At 39.3% G+C, this 22,796-nt stretch overlaps 1 protein-coding gene across 1 annotated transcript in view; it reads left to right on the top strand.

Moving 5' to 3' along the window:
- Window positions 1-13,524, top strand: part of Bard1 (BRCA1 associated RING domain 1) — a 66,724-nt gene extending 53,200 nt beyond the window's left edge. The window contains exons 10-11 of the mRNA XM_051190404.1: window positions 11,359-11,456; window positions 12,755-13,524. Coding sequence (XP_051046361.1) covers window positions 11,359-11,456; window positions 12,755-13,087 — 431 coding nt within the window. The 3' untranslated portion in view covers window positions 13,088-13,524. The remainder of the gene's footprint in view (window positions 1-11,358; window positions 11,457-12,754) is intronic.
- Window positions 13,525-22,796: the final 9,272 nt, after the last annotated feature.

The raw sequence follows: 22,796 nt of genomic DNA, 5'->3' as shown, positions 1-22,796 counted from the left end.
GGACACTATGGATCTATATCTTTTAGCCTTATTCATGTGTATGTATTCTCTTTCATAATTTTGTGTAGCTGTGGATCTGTGATAGTTTGAATGTAATTGACCCTCATAATCTCTTAGGGAGTGCCACTATTAGGAGGTGTAGCTTTGTTGGGGTAGGTATGGCCTTGTTGGAGGAAGTGTGTCACTGTGGGGGGTGTGAGACACTGACCAGTGTCTCAGTCAACTTTGTGTGGCCTGCATAGAAGATGTAGCCAGCACCGCATCTGCCTGCACATTGCCATGTTTCCTGTTATGATGGTAATGCACTGAATCTCTGAAAGTATAAGCGAGCCACCCCAATGAAATGTTTTAGGAGTTGCGGTGGCCGTGGTGTCTCTAAAAACCCCTGAGTAAGACATGGAGTCAATGACACTCCTTTTTACTCTGTTTCATTTGTTTATCCCTTTCTCCCAAACTTCAGAAAAATTACGGAGCTCCATATAAGTTGATGAGCATCCATGTATCTGCAATGAAGATTTATCTATACATTATGGTTTTTTTTTTTTTTTTTTTTGAGCTAGAGACAGGAATGGATGCTAACAGTTTAGAATAAAGGAATGTTTTTCTCTATAGTATTCTCTATAGTATAAATTTCATTTTTAAAAATACTCATGTAGCCCTGATAGTCATAAACTGTATGGATATGCAAAGAACAATGGCTTTGCCAAGGTGTCCGGAGCTGCTCTAAAGACTTCACATTAGTGACTTTGTAGTACTTTGGGAATTGTGCTTATACTGCATACATGGAAAAATAACGCAATTTCCAGGCCAAAAGAAAACTGCATGAAAATAGTAGGCACGGTCAGGAATCCATCTGGATTCAGAAAGTGTCTGTATAGGTGATTTGTTCCCTTGTCCCTGCAAAGTGATAGCTCCAGTTAAAATCTTAGTAGAATATGTTCAAGGTGAAATAAAGCATGCAGTATATAAGAATAGTGACTCAACACATTCAAAGTATGTATGGTTATGTAGATGGGGGATATCTGTGTTTATATATAAAACTATCAAGTTAATCAAATTTGAAAATTATTAGTGGAGAAAAGGAGCAAAACTATGAATTTGCTTCTGTTTTCTTCAAAAGGAAAAATAGGGTCATCTTTCTGCCAAAATTTTAGTAGCAAATGATAGCATAATGGTGGTCTTTATTTAAGCATTTATGATAGATATAAAATAATTGGATTTACTTTTAAGAAGTAGCATTAAGTTGTTAGTAAATGACTTGATTTTAAACTGATGATGTAAATATAGAAATTAGGAATTATGGTATATATTATACTATATATGAGTTAATGAATAGGAATGTTTTTAAGTTATTATATAGATTAAAAAAAAAAAAATCTCCAAATGGAAAGTAGGTTAAGAATTCCTGTTGCCATTGCCTGATTTATGTGGAATAAGTAAAACTTTCAAATAGCCATTATTTTGGCTTGGTAAGTAATATTTCACTGGTTGATTCTTTCATTTCATGGTGATATTCTTGTGTCATTTAAATACTGCAAGTTTAGAGTATCTTATGTATGTTCAGTGGGTCAGTTTATTTAATCAAATTAATCAATCTCAGAGAAGGTTCACAAGGATTGAAGGTTTGATTGTGGCAAATATCTACTGAATAGTTTGTCTCCATTCTGTAACTCAGTTTGACTGGCAATTTTGGCAACAGATTAAATAAATCCCTTGACCCTTTGAAGGCAATGATAATGTATTTGTTGTTCTCCATTCCTTATCGCATTATGAGTCCTAAGCACTTTTTTACCGTGATTGTGCTTTTTGGCTAATCTCTCAAAAATGACTGTTGTCCTGTTTAATTCCTAGTAAATTGATCATGTGATGTACAGTAAGAGAAATAGAATGTATAACCTCTAACTATAGGTAGTGGTGTTTTTTTAGGTGATCTTTTTTATAGCCAAGGAAAAGACTTAAGGAAAAGCTGATCAGACATTGGAGAGTATCTGAGTTTTTTCATCTCAGTGTGTCCCCAGGAAAACCATTTACACCTTTTAGGATTTCTGTAGTCTGTTTGACCTGACTAGGCATTGGAGTTGCAACCTTAGTTGTAGCTGTCACTCAGCTTGCAAAACTTCACAGGGTTTTCTGTGCCATGATAGCAGCTTTATAAGAGGACTTTGTTATCACTCAAACAGTTCTAGACTTGAAATGTACTGTTTTCTTTAGCTGGTACTGGGCGGCATAAGCACTTGGTGTTTTGTGGAATAGAGACTATCAGAGGAATGTTGGTTTAGCTCAGTAGTTGTAACTAGGGTGCTTAGCTTCTGCCTTTCCGGTTGTCTTATTGAATGGCACAGGAGTCTCTTGTCTGAAGGATAACCTGTGAGTTAGCAGCAGCAAGGGATGCACACTTGGTCACAGTCCCTGTACTGGTGCAGCCATTCTCTCCTGCCTTGTTTCTTCCTTTGCTCACACTAACACTGATCACCTAAATGAAGACTAGATTGCTGAATTTAAGGCAGCTTTCTTTATCTGGTAAAGATGGCAATAACACCATCAAAACAAATGTACTTGGGATTGTCATGAGATCACTGGGTCAAAACCCAGTAGAAACTGAATTGCAGGATGTGTTCGATGAAGTAGATCCTGTTAGGATTGGCACTATTTGCTTCCTAAAATATTAGACCATGGTGGCTAGAAAAGTGAAAGATTCAGATAGCAAAGTAAAGAAAGCTGTGAAGTGTTCCAGGTCTTTGACAAGGATGGTGATGGCTACATCAGTCCAGCAGAACTGTACATATCATGACAAACATATAAGAAAAATAACATGAAATGATCAGAAAAGCAAGATGGGCATAGAAGATTTTGGTCATGACGGTTACAAATAAAGACTTACTTTCAGCTACATTCCCCCATGTGCAACAGTCACGCTGATTCTTTTCCTCACTTCTTGCAAAGAAAGTGTCATTTTTACATGGCAAAAATTAATGTCAAAGAATCTCCTGTCCATTCACAAAATCTGCATGTATTCCTTGTGGTCCTGTCCCCTAAAGATTATGGCTCACATCAGCTTTACAGTATATATAAATAGTTGGTTTACTTCAGTATGATGTGCAGGAAATGGTTGAAGGATGAACTTGAAACACACCCCTAGGTGTCATTTTGTATTTCCACCTGTTTCAACCCTATGGTGACAATGACATACCCTGGTAACTTGTCTCAGCATGTTATTTCGTTCTGTGTGCATTGTGCTAGAGTGAGGTGAATGTCAGTTTGTCACACAATGGTAAGACATCCTCACCAGAGGGACCTCTCTTAACACCTTTTGCACCCATGCCATGAAGCCAGCAGAGTAGGCTATAACTGGACTTCAGCACAGTCATCAACTTTGGTCTTCAGGATTAGGGTCTGCATTCACTTCAGCTTGTAAATAAATGTTCCTCTTACTTTTCCCAATTCAAATAATAATGCCAGTTTGCTTATCAGCCGCTAACTGAAGAGTTTGTGAGCCCGAGGCGGAAGCACGGGTGCCTTCTGATAGGAAGCCATGCTACTCTCTCAGTGGATGTTTGCAGCCTCACATCTTTGGTGCTGTACTTAGCGAACTCTAGTCTACCCAGGCTGAGTTTGTGTTCCCTTGACTGGCAACAGCACATTCTTAGATTAACAGATACCATTGTGAGAGTTAGCCCGCCAAATAAACCCATCAAACAGATAAAGCAGCCTCTGTAGGCACCATCCACCTTATTCTAAACTGTCTTCTGCTCACTCCTGATACAGTAGGCATTGTTGCACTGGTATTCGGCTAAAGATTATATTTCTTTGCATATAAAATTAGGAGTGGATGTGTATATTTGCATTGATACAAAATGAAAATAGCTTAGATATAAAACAATGAGTTTGTTGATGATTTTGCTAGAATGCTGATCCCTTTTAGGTTCATATTTTGTATAATAACAGTATGTGGCCAGTGTCCTGTGCATTCTTGCTAGGATAGTATTTTGACCTTGTCACAGATCTTGAGTAAACTCATTCTAGTAAACTTCATTCCACATGTATTATCCTTTCTTTTGAAACAAGGTCTCACTCTTTATCTGAGGCTCTCCTAGAAATTACTGTGCCATCCAGGCCAGTCTCAAACTCACAAGTGCCCTCCTGCCTCAGCTTTACCAGTGTTGAAATTCCAGATATGAGCCATGAAACACACTCAAAATTAATGTGTTAATATTAACTGCATTAGAAAGCATTTTACCCATCATCTATTTAAAATAATGCTGTTTAAAATACTTTATTGCATGCCAAACAATAATTTATAACTTAGAAAAATATGATTCAGGATTTCAGCTCTGCAAACTCAAATGATAGAATTTTTAAAACTGGGGGAAAGATATTTAAACATCAAAAGCTATGTGGTGGTAGCATACACCTTTAATCCCAGCACTTGGGAGACAGTGGCAGGAGGATTTCAGTGAGTTTGAGGCCATCCTGGTTTACAACGTGAATTCCAGGACAGCCAGGACTGTTACACAGAGAAACCCCATCTCAATAAAAACCAAGCCAACAAACAAAAAACCCACAGGCAAACCCAACAAATTAATGATCATACAGATAGGGAATTATGGGAAGTTTCTGGTGTTGAGTTTTAAGATGTGTTTTGTCTTTATTTGTTAGTGTGTGTGTGCAGTGCCCACACAGGCCCAGGAGAGGCATTGGAGCCTCCAAGTTGTGCAACACAGGCAGATGTGAGCTGCCCCATGTGGGTGTGGGATCTCACTCTTATCCTCTGCAAGATTTAGGCCTCTAAATCTCTCTCTGTAGTCCCTGTCATTGAATTTTAATGCACATTAGCAATCCTAGACGAAGGGAAAAGTCTATTGATGCCTCTCAACTTTGGAGAAATGGGATATTCAGTTGCTAACATTTTCTTTTTTAATAATATGCAACTTCTTGGAACACTCAAAGCAGCTTAAAATCATCTGACATATTCACAATCACGCCTTTCAGAGTCCACGGTTTAGCTTGCATACCAAAAAATATATTTTTATGTAAAATGCACAGGCTTTAGAAAGCTCAGCTGTCTTGGGTTCAAATTCCCATTCTGCCACATGTACTAGCTCAATGGCTTTGGGCCAGCTAACTGCAATGTGCTTTAGTTCTCCTTCTGAAACGGAAATAATGCACAGTAAATCCTATTATTTGTGGATTCTCCGTTTTTTTGAATTTGCTTTATATGCTAAAATTTTGTAATCCCAAGTCAGTACTTAAAAAACCTTTGTAGATATGTGGAGTATTGTAGAATTTGAGATGCAGACGAACATGCTCCCAGCTGAGATCCAGCTTGTGAGTCTTTGCCGCCTCCATTCAGCTGCACACTGAACAAGAAGGGGCTCTCTTGGAGTATGCAGAGCACATTTCTCATGTGTACTTGTGTTGCTGAGTCCAAGTTTAAAACAGTCCCCAAGTATAGTGCTACAATGCTGTCCACCATTCCAGACACAGAAAGACATTTTCTAGAGAAAAGGATTGGAGGGGGATATTATTCAGGTCCAGATTTTAATGCTGTTCCAGTGCTAATGAGTGGTACTGTGGAAGAACTATGGTCATTTTAAGCACACAGACAAGAACTATTAATTGCTTTACAATAGCCCAGAGCTGCATTTCCAGAACACTCTTTTGAGTATTTCCACACTCAGTGTACACAGGTTCTTTCTACAAGGGGACTTCAGGTAAGGGGCATCAGCCACACCATTCTGGGTGAATACAGGGGATGGCACACACAGTAAAACACAGGTGGGAGCTATAACCCCTAACACTGCCAGCATCACTGTCTTTTAGAGTTCATGAAGTGGAAAGCAGGATGGACCAGCAGGTATCAAGCCTGATGACCTGAGTTTGAGCCCTGGGTGCCATGTGGTAGAGAAACAGCTCCTGCACACACGATGTCCTCTGACTTCTACATGCATGTTCACTCACATACACAAAGTAAATTAAAATGAGGGTTGGGTAGATGGTTCAGAGGTAAAGAGCATTGGCTGTTCTTGCAGGGGTCCTCAGTTCAATTCCCAGCAACCACATGGTGGCTCACAACCATTGGTAATGAGATCTGGTATCCTCTTCTGGCATTTAGGCAGAACACTGTACATAATAGATAAATCTTAAAAAAATAATTAGAATGATTTAAAAACAAAGTTAAACTGTTTTAAAAAGAAAATGCAGTAAGTTATACTTGGTAGTGTTTTGTCTTTTTTTTTTTTCTCCTGTAATCTCATCAGAAACCATTAATATGTAGTTCATTAAGAGATATATTTCTTTTAATGTTCTTTGGTTTGGTTAGGCCCTGTGCTCATTAGTATATTTAAATAGTGGGAATTAATATTTTTGGAGTATTAGACACTGTTTATCCATTTTGATTATAACAATGCATGTGTTCCTGGGGTGAATATCAGATTACTTAGCATCCGAAGATTTCATAAAGTAATGTTGCTGTGATAGCTTTCCACTAATGAAAGTTAATGAGAAGAGAGTTTGTTGAAAAAGATTTACAGGTGTTAATAAAACAGCACATAAGCAAGTCCCTGCTATTCACAGTCTACTCATCTATATACCCAAGGAAATAATGAAGTCTTTTGATTTTTTCCACAATTCCTTAATGATATTCTAATTTTCCTCTTAACATTTAATATTTCGCTTTTTATTTAGTGCCAGAGATGAAAGAATTAAAACTCTAGCAGTGCACAATTTCCTACCTCACTACAAATTTTGCTTTTCACTTCCCTACCACTGCCAAACCACTAATACTTCTAGAATATTTCAGCAGCAATTTTTTTAAAAAGGAGGTAAATTGGTCTAGAATTGTGTTTAGAAATAAGTATGCATTCAAACATTTTTACTAAAAAAAATATCCAATTAGTTTTGCTTTTAGTATATCTGAACTAAATGTGAAATGTAATGGAATGTTTTTTTTTTTTTTTTCTTTTAAATTACCTCTCTGTCAATCTGATGTAACCTATTCTTCTGAAGGTTTGTAATTAGATTGGAGAGGGGGAAGAGGTGAATCTCAAAGGCAAGGATCTGCTTGTCTGACAGTATCCTTGACCTGACTTCCAGAACTGGCTGTGTAACAGAAATGCAAGTCTTGTTGAGCTCTGTGAGTTGCTGAACAAGAGTAGAGCCTGCCTTTGGTTTGATCATGTGTGCCTTGGCTTGAGCTGCCTGGCATCCTACTGACATCCTTCCTATCTTTGACACCTGTGTACCTGTGATGTTTTATAACGGACTGTTTATTGACAGAGGACAAAAGAGCTGGGAAATTACATTCACTTTAATTGAGTACTTATTTAAAGCCTTCCAGTTTTAATGAAAGTTCAAGGTAAGTTTTGCAGCAAAAAAGTGTGCAGAGCTTCTTTATAGAGTGATGACTAGTTCAATTTGTAAATAGTAGGTGCTTAATAATAAAGCTGAGGAAGGCTATGTTAGCAAGAGGGCAGCTTCTGCTTTCATTTTTGCTCAGTGATCTTGGCAAATCAAGGCACAAACTCAATTTATTCATGCATTGATTTTGTAAAAGATGTCATGAGCTTCAGTTTTTATCCTTTATTCCGTATTTGCAGGTTGACTCATAGACATTTTATTTTATTCTAGTTTGGGGTAAGAGAAAAGAAAGCTTAAAAATAGTTACCTCAAAGTCTAGGTCAGGCTAAAGTGAGCTGTTAGCCACTCTTGGGAAGTGCAGATTGTCTTACATGTCACCTTTGCTCTGTCAACATGGTCTTGCTTTTCTCATCCTCATACAGTTTTGTTTATTTCAAGAGCAGTGTGGGATGGTTCTGGTGCTAGCAACAGTTTGACACTTGGTTCCTGGCTAGTCCTGCTTAGAAATGAGCCTTTTATGGCCCTCTGCAGAGTCCAGGCTGAGGTGTCGCCCTTCTTTGGAGTCCAATCACTGGCATTTCCCCGCATTAGGATGTTAATATATTTCTAGCATATGTTTAATTTTCCATGTATGCTTATATAGACACATATTTCTTCTGGATAGATTGTAGATAGCAGTGGTTGAGGATATCACATTTTGATGCCCAAAACTACTTTAAAATAGCTAGGAGTTTGCAATGTAAGTCTGCTTTTATTATTATTATTATTATTTAATTGTTTGTACTTTCCTGTTATTTTATCAGTGATGAAACTGAGATCATTGAATGAAATCATCCTAAAGACCAATAGAAAATTGTCTGGAGATTTTGTTCTTGTAATGAAGGTAGTTTACCGTAAGATCCATTTTGAGATTTTTTTTTCAGGCTTTTGATAGGCCTTTTATTTTTAAGTTTATTATTTTTAATGTCTCTCATCAGAATATAAGTCTCCCCCCCCCCCCGCTTCCTTCCTTCAGCCCTCCTAGTCCCCATCCTCCAAATCTTCTAATGCCCTTCCCCCACTTTCAAGTTGATCATCTCTTTTGCTTTTCTGTTAAATATACACACATATATGTGTGTACACAAAGAGTTATAAATAGAATCTGCTGTGTCTATCTTTGGTGTTTGTGGTTTCAAGCTGACCACTCTGTACTGGTCAATCCATAAGGAGGCTCATCCCTAGGAGAGGCTGATTCTCTTCCCAGTAGGCAATAGTTGCCTGTAGTCCTTTGTGAGGATGAGACCATTCACAAATTGTTCCATCTCCATGTTAACATGTCCATGATAGTACTATTGTTCCTGTCCTATTTCCAGGAGAGACTGTTTCACAGCATACTTCTTGGCATTCTGGCTCGTTTTCCATGATAATCCCTGAGCCATAGATGTAGGAACTCCTCCCTATAATATTTGGATCTCTGCATTGTATCCAGTTGTGCTTTTCTGTGATGGTCTCCATTTGCTGTAAAGAGATACTTCTTTGAATGAGGAATAGTAGTTACACTTCTCTATGGGTATAAGGATAGGATTTAGAATGAAGTAAGGAATTACACTTGTCTAGCAAAGTGACAGTAGAAGATTCTTTTCTAAGGTCCATGATCTCACTAGCCCCAGAAAGCTGGCTAGGTTTCAGCACCAGGTATGATTTCCCTCCTGGTGAATGGGCTGTCAGTCTAATTAGACAGTTGTTTATTGACACCTTTATGTATATCTAGCCATGCTGGTAGTTGTCATGGTTCATAGGTGTTGTAGCTGGGTAGGACTGTTTAATTGCTTATGTCTTTTGGCAGCTTGCATAGCATTTTCTGGAACCATGAAAGCTATACTGGAGGGAAGACACTTTCAGGTCAGATTCAACTTGAGTCATCTGAGTCTTGTGTCCCAGGGTGCAGTGTTCTTCAGCTCTGGGGACCCAACCCCTCAGAGGCAACCAAGGGCTTTATTGTTCATCTTCATTACTTTGGAAGTCACTGGAACTATCCTGACCAACTCTTCAAAATGAGGTTTCTTGTCTCTGGTAGTGGGGTTTTTGTTGGTTTGTGGTTTGGGGAAGAACACTGTCAGTCCAAATGGTTTAATTTCCTCATATATATACATGTATGTATACATGTACGTGTATGCATTATGTATAGTTTTAGGCAAATATAAAGTAATGTGATTCCTTGAAGCTTAGTCAACATTGGCAATATTTTTATTTATCCCTCATCCTCCATCTGTTTTGACCTTTCTTCCTCCTTACCAGTAGGAGCCCCTTCCTTGTTTCCCACGTCATATCACCTACTCTAACCCTTCTTTTCTCTACCAAGGGCCTCCCTGCCTGAGGCCTCTTCATACTTTTCTGGTGTCTGCGGTTACTACATGTTGTGTACTCAGAGCTGAGGAGTTGAGCCTAGGGAACTACTGACAAGAGAGAACATGTGGTAATTTGTCTTTCTGGGTCTGGATTACCTTATTTCTTTTTCTTTTTTTTTTTTTTTTTTTTTTTTTTTTTTTGCATAGAAAATGAGGCAGGTGGTATTGTTAGTTCTGCTTTTATTTCTTTCAACAGGCAACAACACTAAGCCTTATACATTTATAAGCACTAAGTCATTTGACTTTAAATCTCAAACATAGTTGTACACATTAAACCCAGTAGAGACACACACTCACACCCCATCCTAAGATGTGCTGCTGCTTAGGTTGTTTTCTCCTTTATGATTGGTCTTGGGCTTGTTATTTTTAGGATGCGGTCATTTTAATGGTGACTATTTGCTAATGTCCCTGCTTAGGACTTCCCTACACACTACACAGTAATAGCTCATGCTTTTTAAGCTGAAGCTGTAAGCAAACTTGCCCAGTCCATGGGAAGAATTCTTTCTCTAGAGAATATCAAGCACACTTCTCTCCAGGAGTGGTGTCAGCTCCCAGGCATGTCCTGGGCTCTGCTCAGTATTTATTTTAACAGGTGCTGCTGAGCCCCTGTTATGTGGCTAGCAGAGGAAGGAGCTCTGCACAAAGGCACTTCCCTAACACTGGATCATTGGAATCTAACAGGAGACCATATATGCAACTGGCAAAATGAACCCAGATGTTAAATGCTCAGTTCAGACTGTACCAAACTTACTTGTGGTGATATTTTTTTTGTGATCTAACAAATAAAGCTTGCTTGAAGATCAGAGTGCACAGCTAACCACACTAGTTAGCCATAGATGCCAGGCAGTGGTGGCTCACACCTTTAATCCCAGTACTTGGGATCACATGCCTTTAATTCCTAGGGAGACAGAGGCAGGAGTGATAAGGTTGGGTGGATAGAGGAATGAACATAGGTGGGAGGAGTTGGGAGCTCATTGCATTCAATCTGAGAATTTGTAGGGACAGGATCGCCCCTTTGGTCTGAGGATTCAGGAGAGGTTAAGAGGTCTCTTGGCTGGCTGTTTCTCTGACCTTTTGGCATTTACCCCAATATCTTAACTCCAGGTTTTTATTATTAAGACCTAGTAGAACTTGTGCTATACTTTTTCCTAAAAATTTCCATAGAAAGGAAGAATTTTTTACATTTTTCTAAGCATTTCTAGAAAGCTAACTTTGGCATATTTTCTTTCTCTTTTTCTGTGTGGTGTGTGTGCATGTATTGATGTCAGGGTCAGCTTTGGATCTCTTCTGTCATCCTGCACCATATTTTTTAAGTCAGGGTCCCTCCTGGAACCTGGAGGTTTCCATTTTAGCTGCTGAGGGATCTGCTTGCTCTCCACAACCCTGGTACTTCGGCTTACAGGTGCAGCCGCCACACCTGTCAGGGATCCAGAGGCAGGTCCTGAGGCTTGCGTGGCCTGTTGTTCATCATCTTTCTAGCCCTAGACTTACTGGTTTCTTTTTAGGTACTTGGGGTTTTAAGATTTCAGAATATTTAGGACATTTAGGGTAACAATGAAGAAGAGACTACTTAGATCACAAATGTTTACTTGCTATTTGTTTGATTTCTTGTCAGGGGTGAAAGCTTGTTTGCGCAGCAAAGTCCGTGAACAGGAAGAAAAGTACGAAGTTCCTGGAGGTCCGCAGAAGAGCAGGCTCAACAGAGAGCAGCTGGTATTTCTCTTTTACATACTACTTGCTTATTCTTATGGCTTTACATCATTATCACCATAGGGAAAACTTTGCCCTTTCAGCTAGTACAGGTGACTGGTTAAAATTTTAATTGTGCTTATTTCAAGCACTTGATTCTGAAAGATGATCACAGTGTGGAGTAAAATCCAGAAGGTAATAATTTCACACTGTTAATGGATTTTTGGCATCTTGAACATTTCCATAAAGTGTTCAGAATTGGAGGTAAATCTCAGATACAGGAAGTAGCTTGAAAGAAGACTTACAGCTGCTGTTCGGATTTAGTTACCATATGTCTTTATTGCTCCATATCACAGTTTTAATAGACAACATTCCATTATTCTCTCTCTCTCTCTCTCTCTCTCTGTGTGTGTGTGTGTGTTATAGAAACGACAAAGACATTTTTTAATTGGATTTGTAGTTGTGACTTCATATTCTGCTTGCATACTGACAACACATCTCTGGAACCCGAGGACACACTCCTACCATGGCTTCCCAGGAGGCCTTCAGTAGCATGTAGGGCCCTGAATGTAGAGGAACAAAACTGAATTGTCTGTGGCACAGTTTAAATCCAGTCTGGCATCACTAAGGCTTACTTTGGATGTTTTAGAATTTAGAAGATTTAGATCCTACCCATGTGTACAAGCATCCTGATGAGTTGTATTTATTTTTCTTAATTATTTGGACAGGGTCTCATTATATAGTACAGGCTGACCTTGAACTTGCTATATTCTTTCTTGGCTAGCCTTAGTGCTAGGATTATAAGTGTATACTGCTATGCCTGGCTACGGGTTGGTTTTTTGTTTTTGTTTTTTTACTAAAAAGCACATCTGAAAATTAGATGCAAAAAATTATATATGAGAAACTCTTATTTTCATGGCTGGAGAGATGGCTCAAGAGTGCGGAGCACTGGCTGTCCTTCCTGAGGACCTAGGCTCAATTCCCGGCACTTACATGGCAGCTCACAACTGTCTGTAACTCCAGTTCCAAGAGATTGGAACATATAGACACACATGCAGGCAAAACACCAATGCCCATGAAGTAAAAACAAATAAATCATTAAATTAACAAAAAAAAAAAATGTATTTTTGTAAGTATGCTTTCCTGATCCAGTTTGTATGATTGAAATACATTTTATGCCAGTAGCTCATTAGGATACTTCTTACTGACTCATGACTGTCATTTTTATGTCTTACATTCATATACAGTATTTTAAAAATATTTTGATCTACTTTTAACAGTTGTTTTCTTGACTTTTAACAATTGTTTTCTTGATATTTCAGTTGCCAAAGCTGTTTGATGGATGCTACTTCTTTTTGGGGGGAACCTTTAAACATCATCCAAAAGATGACCTCCTCAAGCTCATTGCTGCAGCAGGAGGCAAGGTGCTCAATAGAAAGCCCAAGCCAGACAGTGATGTGACTCAGACCATCAACACTGTTGCATACCATGCCAACCCTGACTCTGATCAGCGTTTCTGTACACAGTACATCGTCTATGAAGATCTGTTTAATTGTCGCCCGGAAAGGGTCCGGCAGGGCAAAGTCTGGATGGCTCCTTCCACCTGGCTTATCAGCTGTGTAATGGCCTTTGAATTGCTTCCTCTTGACAGCTGAGTGTCATACAGTGATCATTTTAAGTTAACACATGAGAACGAAGCCATTGTGATGTCTTTGATCATTCACATTTTTATGTTTAGGTAGAGACACTTATATTTTCCCCCTTTGAATTACAAAATAAAACAATTGGTGTTAGATGGGGAATTGATTTAGATGCCTAAATTGCTTTTAGAATTTTTTTTAGTTCTCTTGAGGTTGGGGCTGTAACTCAGTGGTAGATTCTTCATGAACCGTGCTTGAGGCTTGGGGTTCCACGCTGGGAACTGGAACGAAGTTTTTGGTTTATAAGTGGCCTGTCATTTTTGATTGATCATGTCTTTCAGTTTTATCAGCATTTACCAAAGACAAGTGAGATGACATCAGAACTACTTGTTAAATCTATAAGTGGTCTATCACTAATTTAGCATCTTTTAGTAAACAATATCATCAGATGATTTATTCTGCCTTTATTATAATAATAATAGAGCATCTATCTAAATGTGCCACTATTGTTTAAATGTTTTATTTGCAATTATCTTTCTCTTACATTGTGTTTTAGTTTATTCATTTTTAAAATCTGTGTATACATCAGGAAATCATGATTTGAAACATTGGGTATTAGTGGCAAAATCATATGCATGTGTATAAGAAGCTTTTTTGTGCACATCTGTTATCTGGCTGCTGTGCATATTTGTGTATACCTCTGTTTCCTGTAACTTATTTTAGTGTCACTATTTCTTAGGTCTTGCCAGTTTAATAAACTGTAAAACATTACTTCATTAGATCAGAAGCAGTCTGTGCGTTGTCATTTTTCTGAGCATTACTCAGTTTAATCCCCTCCCCATTCCTTTCTCTTTCTTCCCCCTCCTTTCTCCTTTCCTTTTTATTTTTGATACTGGGTGTGGAAGTCAGGATCTTTTGCATGCTAGGCAGTTACCTGCCGTAGAACTATATCCTCAGCCCAGGTTTGATCTTGATCCATCCTTCCTTCCTTCCTTCCTTCCTTCCTTGCTTGCTTGCTTGCTTGCTTGCTTTTTTTTTTTTTTTTTGTGGGTGAGGGGTTTGAGTGGGGGCCCTACACATGCCAGGTAATTAAGCTACACTCCCAATCCTGTATTTATTTTGAGACAGTCTTAGTTACCAGGTTGGCCTTGAACTCACTGGTTTTAATTTCTTTATAAAGTTTTTAGGTTGGTGAGTAGGCAGACATTGGAGATGGATAGTTTCATAACATTTTCACCATATCTTGCACATAGGCCATCTCAGTAAATATACAGAGGTTTGAGCAAAGCTTCCTTCCTCTTGATGTGGAAGCAGCCAAGGCAAATGAAGTAGGGAAGGCAGTGCCTGAGCATTCGCACACCTGCGAGTTATCCAGTCTGTCCTGCATGTCCTCATTGTGAATGGACAGGATCTATATGCAGCTTCACTGAGTAGGATTAGCATATTACAGGCATATTGTTTTCATGGGGGGGGGGTGCTTAAGGGAAGTGAGGGCCAAGTATAAGTAGGAGACATCTTTGCCCTGTTTGCTGGTCTTGGAGTTAGTCACACAGCTGAGCCACCCACTCTCATCAATGACTAGAGATGACTCACCAATGTTGTCTACAAAGACTTCTGCTGCCCTGTTGTTTGCTCATCCTGTTGAATACCATCCTTCCAGCTCCTTTATTGCTTTTCTTTCCACTTTGCTTCTTGCTTCCGAGAATTGGCATCAAGGCGCTCCGCCTGCTCTTCTCTCCATTTGCAGATACTTTCAGTCTCTGACTGCAGTAGATCCACTTCTGAAATAGCTGCACAGTTGTCTGTTGGACCATTACTGCCCCTCCTCCCCTTTTAAATTCCCCATTCATCACTCTAGCAACAACATCTGGAGTTGGTTTGTGTTAAGCTTTAACACTTGAGGTTGTACCTTCTATAGAAATGCTTATAATTTTTATTTTTTTCCTAATGGTTTTAAAATTTACTCTTACTTAGCATAAGTCATTAAAATTATTTGTGCTTCTGTGTCTTCTGTAAAAATGGCTTAATTCCATATTGAAGAATGACACTCAACATGACATCTGAAAAAGTCTTCAGCTGTGGTTTTTGTGTGTCATGTTAGTCACTTTTCTCGGTGCTTTTCTCCTACCTGACAGTTTACGAGAGAAGATTATTCTGGTTCTTGGTTTTCGGTTCTGGGTACAGCCCTTCCTGGTGGGGAAATCTGGGCAGCAAGAGTTTTAACCAACTGACACATCCATTGGTAGGAAGCAGAATCATGAATGCTGATGCTCAGTGTCCTCTCCTTCCCTCTCTCCCTGAATCCAGTTGAAGCCCTCAACCTGTGAAATGTTGCCTTGGCACCCCTATTCAAGAAAGGCCTTCCTGCTGCTCTTTACCTATTTTAGACAGCCTCCCCACCACATGCCCAGAGGCTTTTCTACTAGCTGATTCTGCCCCTGTCACACTGACAGTGTTAACCCTCACAGGTGGCTTTTGGTGCCAGGAAACTTCTGTTTGAATGGTGGTGACATGGGAGAATTGAAGTCACTGGGTTACTCTGACTTGGCCAGGCTTACAGGACTAAGATGAGCTCACAAAGAGGTCCCTATATAGATTTTGAAGCCAGACTGTCTGATTTTACTGTTTGTTTTCTATTTTATCTACCTGAGCCCCCAGTTGCAGAGTTGGAAGTATACTTTCTTTTTCATGAATCTCAAGTATTCTGAGCATAAAGCAACTCAGGATCATCCTTAAGGACCACTGTGTGTTGATGGCTTTGGTAGCATAGCTTGTCTCAGTCTGGAATAGATTGCTATTCTTTTCTTCTCAATTTGACTGCTGGCTGTCCTATGCTTTACTGGAATAAGTCTTAACAAGTTGGTATGTCTGGTGAATTTCTTGTCTGAATTCTCTATCCCATTCCACTGACCAAACTAAAGTTCTGTTGAGTTTTCATCGCTAAATGTAAGCATTGTTGTTACCAAACTGCTTAGGTTCCCACACTGCTGTGATGGGCCATAGGAAGGCCTGGCTCATCCATTTTGGGCATGATGCCACAAACAAAGCTGTTTCAGCATGAGCCCCCAGGTACCCTTAGATAACTAACTTCACTTCATGCATCAATTAAAGAAAGGAAACCAAACTTTAGTTCATAGTAAACATACTGAGGGGAACTATTCATTTAACCTGCTGCCTAAAGTAGTGTGACCTGGATGATACATTGTGAATGGGATCTCATGGCCTTTGTCTGAGCTTATCTTTGGGTTTCTCAGAAAGTTTATAAGTGTTAGATAATTACTGTAGAAATTTTGAAAAATAAACAAGATGGGGTGGGGGTGGAGAAATGGCTCATGTGTTAAGAGTTCTGGCTGCTCTTGCACAGGATCTGGGAACAATTCCCAATTCACATATGGAAGTTTACAGCTCTCTGTAACTGCAATTCCATGGGATCCAATGCCTTCTGGCCTCCACAGGCACTATGGACACTACACTCATGTGGTACAAAGACATATATTTAGGCAAACATTTATAAAAATAATAAAATCTCTTAAAAATTTAAGGAAAAAATGGTCCCAAACCTAGGGTTTATAAATGCAGTTTTATGTGACTTCTTAGCACTAAAAGTAACCTGACACTGTTGAGATGAACATGTACATAGTCCACTCAGCACAATCCTGGCCACTCTGTTTCTTCTTTTTGTTAGGATTTGGAAATGTAGAGTTAACCCATTCCTTGAGAATAAGAATTGCCACACCTGCTTTTTCCTCCTCTTCAGGCATACATATGGCCTGCCCTCAGTTTCACTGCGATTTGTTCCAAGAACCCTCTCAACTGAAATCTACAAGTGGTTAAGTGCATTATAGAAAACGATGTTATGAGGAAATGCTTATATGCAGCCTGTGTGTGCGCCTGTTTGCATTGTCTTTAGCTCCCCTGCCAACACAGTGCAAGGACCATGAAGTTACTGTTCATGGAATGATGGCAGGAGGGAAGGAAAACATGTTCAGAGAAGATGGGATGTTTTTCCTAAGTATTAAGTTAGGGATGCAGAGCTCAAGAATGGAAAACTGACAATAGCATTCATAGTTATGGGGTTAACCTTGTATACCTTATTTTCTGTATTATTGTATATATAATTTCACATGGTTACAACTCCCTGCTAATAGGCTGTCTTAGTAATTAATCTGGTCTCTGTTATTAGCTATCTGAACTGTTTCTTTACAAATTGATTAAAATATTTTATAGTAAATTTTATATTAGTTTATTTTTTACATTCCAATTCCAGTTCTCCCTCCTCCCATCTGCTCCTTGGAGAGGGTAAGGGCTCTCTTAGGAAGTCTACCAAGTCTGTCCCATCATCTCGTTGGCAGGACCAAGGCACCTCTCCACCCCCACACCCTTGTGTCTAGGCTTAATAGTCAATTTTTATGGAGAAAGTATTTTCGGTATGTCATAGTAAGTCAGTGTTTGTCATCTTCACAGAGCACACTGCATGTCCTTCACATTTAAATTAGGTCCTGAAGTTGGGCTTAAAACATCAGAATTAGGGCATGAGCCCCTTTTCATTGCTATAATGTTACTAGTTGATTAGATTGTAAGGTACATGACATGGGAGTAGGTTCAACCTTTTGGTAGTAATTTGAGATGACCTTGCTTGTGTAGAATATAGGTTGAGGATGCAGGCATGGACAGTAGAGGCTCACCCTAAGTCATGCCGCACCTGGGGCAGGGTCTGCACAGCTGTCTATTAAAGTGGCATTTGCTATAGGAGTCTGGGCTGCCATATATTCCCGTGGACTGGGCTGGGACAGTGAGAAGCAGAGATGATATTCTACATTTGCTATAACTGCCTCATCTACCTCAGCAGACATCAATCACCATGCTTTGATTTTGAGACCAAACCAATCTTAACACCTCTCTACTTTTTTACACATCTGCAGCTAATTGGTCAAATTGGTTTATTAGCTGGAATTTAACTATCTAAAGCAGTAGTTCTCAGCCTTCTTAATGCTGCGACCCTTTAATACAAGTTCCTTATATTGTGGTGACTCCCAACCATAAAGTTATTTTCCTTGCTACTTCATAGTTGTAGTTTTGCTACTGTTCTCAATTATAAATATCTGATAGGCGAGCCTCTGAGCTGGTCACAACCCACAGGTTGAAAACTACTGATCTAAGCTAATCTATGTTAAACAAAATAAAACAGTTCAACTGAAGTAGTTCAGCTCCATACGGTCAGCATACAACATATTCATCTATAAAAGCTCTCTGGTATATGTTACCATTGATATACTTACTGCTTTCTTTTATTTCTTTGTTTGTTTGTTTATTGTTTTTTTTTTTTTTTTTTGTTGTTGTTTTGTTTTTTTTTCTGGACAGGGTTTCCTCTATTGTTTTGGAGCCTGTCCTGGAACTCGATCTGTAGACCAGGGTGGCCTTGAAGTCACAAAGATCCACCTGCCTCTGCCTCCTGAGTGCTGGGATTAAAGGTGTGTGCTACCATCACCTGGCACTTACTGCTTTCTTTACATCAAAATAAAAAATATAGAAGACTGACAGCCAGTTGTGTTACGTACCTTTACTGCTATCACTAAGGATTCAGAGGTGGGTACATCTCAGTTCTAGAGGCTAACTGGGTTCACATAGCAAATTCCCAAGCAGATAGGGTTGCATAGTGAGACCCTGTCTCAAAAACTGAAAACAAACAGCAACAGAATGCCCAGCAAGAGGGCTCACTGGTGAAGCATTTGTCATGCAAGAGGACATGAATTTGGTTCCTGGAATCCACGTGGTAGAAAGAACCCTTCCTGCTGGATGTGTGTCATGGTAAATATGTGTACACATGCACAGCAAATAAATAAAAATGTAACAATAAAAGACAACTCCAGTCAATTTCAAGTTGCTCACTCAGTTCAAAGAAATGTCTACATATGTGCACATATGTAACCTCAGAATTTTTCAGCAGAGAACAGGAAGAAATGTGGTTTACAAAAGCTCCCCAGGTATTTTCTGTGCCTTTAGTTTCCACAGTTGCAAGTTGCAGCATTTATTTTTGGAATTACCTATAATATGGTTACATAATTTAGAGACTGCACTTTTCATTCACCCTTGTGAGGCAAAGTTGTGTGTGTATGCACATGAACACTCTTCTCTGAACATAACCAAGTTGGGGTGTGTGTGTGTGTGTGTGTGTGTGTGTGTGTGTTTCCCTGGGACACACATTTCTGAGACAAAGCTCTGGTATATGCAGTAGAGAATAATGCTGTGCTTTCAAGTCATTGCCATTCTTATTCCCATGGCAGCATCTCCCTTCTCTTCCTGCTGAAGTCTGAACCTGGTGGTAAATTCAGATTTCTCCTCTGCCATGGAAGTACTGATTAACGAGTGATGTTTAATTTCTGTTAAAAGAATGAGCTCTAAAAAGGAAAGTTTACAGAGTTGTTTCTGTTGCCTTTTTGCTCGTCTGTGACAAAGCATGAAGGGTAGGTAATTGACTTTCAGTAAGTACTCTTATTTGGCTTGATGTGGAGATTCATGTGTGCATAAGCATTTTGTCCTTTCTCTTAAAAAATGGAGACCTGGGTTTTACATTTTAAAAGGCAACTGAACAAGAATCTGATGGTGATTCACTGAACAATCCATCCATTGGTTCATTGAATATTTATTGAGCATCCACTGGATATGGGGCTTTAAGTGATTTGTGCCCACAATCATTACTGGATTCCTTGTGTTATGGTATAGAGCCAAAGTAACCGACTTGTCTGTACAGGTATCACTCCTGGTAAGACAGACTTTAGTCCTATGCAAGAAGACCTTAGAAATGCATACCCATTATGGTGTTAGGACATCGTTAAACAACCCAACTTGCTACACATGCCTTAGTTGGTAAAATAATTTAACCAGTGTTGGACGTTTTCAGGTACTTTTTGGAAAAGTATATAAGAAATGACCTAAAAACAACTGAACAGTCACTGGAAACTGGGAGGCTGTGTCCATAGGATTTGTCTAAGAAGTCAGAGAAAAATACTTTTGTTTGTTGCTGTTTTTATGTTTTTGGTTGTGAGCCTAGCCTCTAAAGGCTGAGCCATCTCTGAAGCTGTTGTTGCTGTTTTTAAAATTCCCATTGAAAAGATACTTTAGTCTATCTTAGGTAGAAGAGGAATTCAAGTCAGAAAAGAGAAATGCTATTTGCTGGAACTACGAATTGAAAATGAGTTGTTTTCTTTTTTCGGCTACCCATGTTTAATTTGCTAAGTTAATGAGTTTAATCTGAAAATAATTTAAACAGTAAAATCTAATCAGGTGCATCAATTCTAACTTAAAAATGCCTTTAAATATTCATCCTGGCTTTCTGTGAATACAGATATAGTCATTAAATGGGAGGGTTGGCTTTTTCCTCCTAATGTCAGTTTTTTTTTTTTTTTTTTTTTTTTTTTTTTGTAGAATGTTGGCATTTGAAGAATTTATTTTGCAACAATGATTTTGTACACAGTGAAAATGGTCTAAAAGTGTTGATGGATTTGTCCCTGTGGTGGTGGTGGTGGTGGTGGTGGTGGTGGTGGTGGTGGTGGTGGTGGTGGTGGTGATGGTGGAGGATACCAACAGGGTTAATCCATTTAGTTTGTCCCAGAAGTGGAAGCTTGTCTTCTGAAGCCTCCTGCCCTGCTCCCATGCAGACTGGTTGCCAGTGTGCTCTTGCTGTGAGCTCTTCCCAGATCATAGAGCCCACTGCTTTTCTTCCCTTTGAATTTTCTGTAATCTGCTTTATGTACGTATTTTGTGGAAATTTCTCCTCCAGTATCTTCATCAGTGTGTAAGCAGTAAATATGGTCTATTTTTATTTTGAGAATTTCATGTCTGATTACTGTATTTTTATTCTGTTATCATAACCTGACTGGTTTGGCTCCAATAGTGCTTTGGGGCAGGTGCTTTCCTCCACAACCTGATGGGGGGGCAGGGCGAGGGGGTGTTCCAGTAGTGCTATGGGTCAATTGCTTCCCTCTGAGCAGGCCGAATCAACCTGCTTCTTTCTCATCTGTTGTTCTTGGCTGATATGGTTGAATACCTGACATAAGTAACTGATAACCCAGTGATGCTATGTTAAAGGCCATATCCAGTTGTTGACTGCACTATTTATGTTTCCAGGTAAAGAATCAAGCAATGCCTTTGGTATCCATACTCATTTTGGTTTTTCAAACCCAAGTTGTAATCTCCTTATGTTTACTAGTGCTTTAGCATAATGCCATTTAGGAATAATGGCACAGACTTTCTTTACATGCAGCCTTGCCTCTTGAAAGTAATATTTGCAAAACCAAGCAAGTGGTCTGTTTGTCTTGGAACAACTTGTCTGCAAAACTTAGGAAACATTTTCCCCCCAAATGACACTTGAGGCCATGAGTTTGAATTTCTTGAGTCATAGTCTGTCCAGAAAAGGCCAGTAGTTCTTGCTGAAGTATTCAGCATACAAAAATGCCGGCATCTCCATGATTGGAGTTGTTAAGTGCAAGCCTTTCTGTCTCATGTTGTTTGCTGGCCAGGCCCTTGCCTTTAGGTAGTCTGAGTGTACGGAGCTGGATATATCTTGTAATTATAATCTGGGCCACATTCACAAGAGGTCTGCTGAAGCACTAATACACACCGTGTCAGGGTGGGATGGGGACTTAAAGGACAGAAGAACAGAAAGTTACCAGTTAAGAGGGACTCAGAAACAAGGCTGTTTCAGACATTTTAGGAGAGAAATAGCAAGCAGAAGCTTCAAAGGAGAACATACTGAAATAGACATACTGCTTTGTGTCTGGATTACAATTCCTTCGGGATCATCAGTACGCCCTCCATCTTACTCAAAGATGAGCTAAGGCTTCTATGGGTTTCCTCTAGGAAAATGTAGCCATTTAAATTTCATTATATCTCTGTGTTGTGGGAGTTAGGAGCAATAAACCACTTCACCTGTTTTGAGCAGTAAATAATCCACAGAAGTAACGTTCAGATTGTTACCCCTGAGGAGTATTGTAAAAATTATACAGTAATTTTTGATGAAGTCCACAGAGCAGAACAAGGAATTTAAGAGATGGGATCATTGTTGCTGAGATCACCAGTCAGTGGGCAGTATCAGGAAATGGTGAATTACTCCTGATTGAGATTTCCCCTTCCCTCCACCTTGTTCTTAGACATTTTCTTGCCAACTTTGTCACTAGGTGTATTTATTGGGATCTTCCCTTTACATGTGTTTCTGCCTCTGTCCTCATCTTACATACCGAACAGTATTGACTTTTGGCTTGTCACTGTTTTTGTTTGTTTCTGTGAGACTACCATCCACGCTGTTACAAGCACCCCTTTACTGTTTTAAACCCTTTTGACTGTTAATAGTGTCTCACATTCTGAGTTTACATACTCTCCAGTTACTTTCTGGCTTTGCCAACCCAGAGAAAAGAAGGGTTCCATTGGCTTCTTGGATTTCCTTACTTTTATAACACGCCCCCCCCCCCAAGGCAGCCTGCCTTCAGAATGGAACATATCTGTTTTATTTGCCATTTATTAGTTTCCTTACTTTATCTCCACTACTATCCAAATAGGTCTTAAACATTCACTCAGTGGTGCTGGCAGTTACCAAAATTTGCATTTTTTAGGTTCTGGGGAGAGTCAGTGGCCCTTTGGCTCTTCGTAAGACATCTGAGACTTAATAAGATGTGTCCCGTAAAGCAGGGACTATACAGTGCTGACAGCAGTGAGTGTAACTTGTTAC

The sequence above is a fragment of the Phodopus roborovskii genome, unplaced genomic scaffold, assembly GCF_943737965.1.
Source record: "Phodopus roborovskii unplaced genomic scaffold, PHOROB, whole genome shotgun sequence".
NCBI lineage: Eukaryota > Metazoa > Chordata > Mammalia > Rodentia > Cricetidae > Phodopus > Phodopus roborovskii.
The sequence above is the reverse complement of the archived record's forward strand: the minus strand, read 5'-3'. Positions and strand labels throughout refer to the sequence as shown.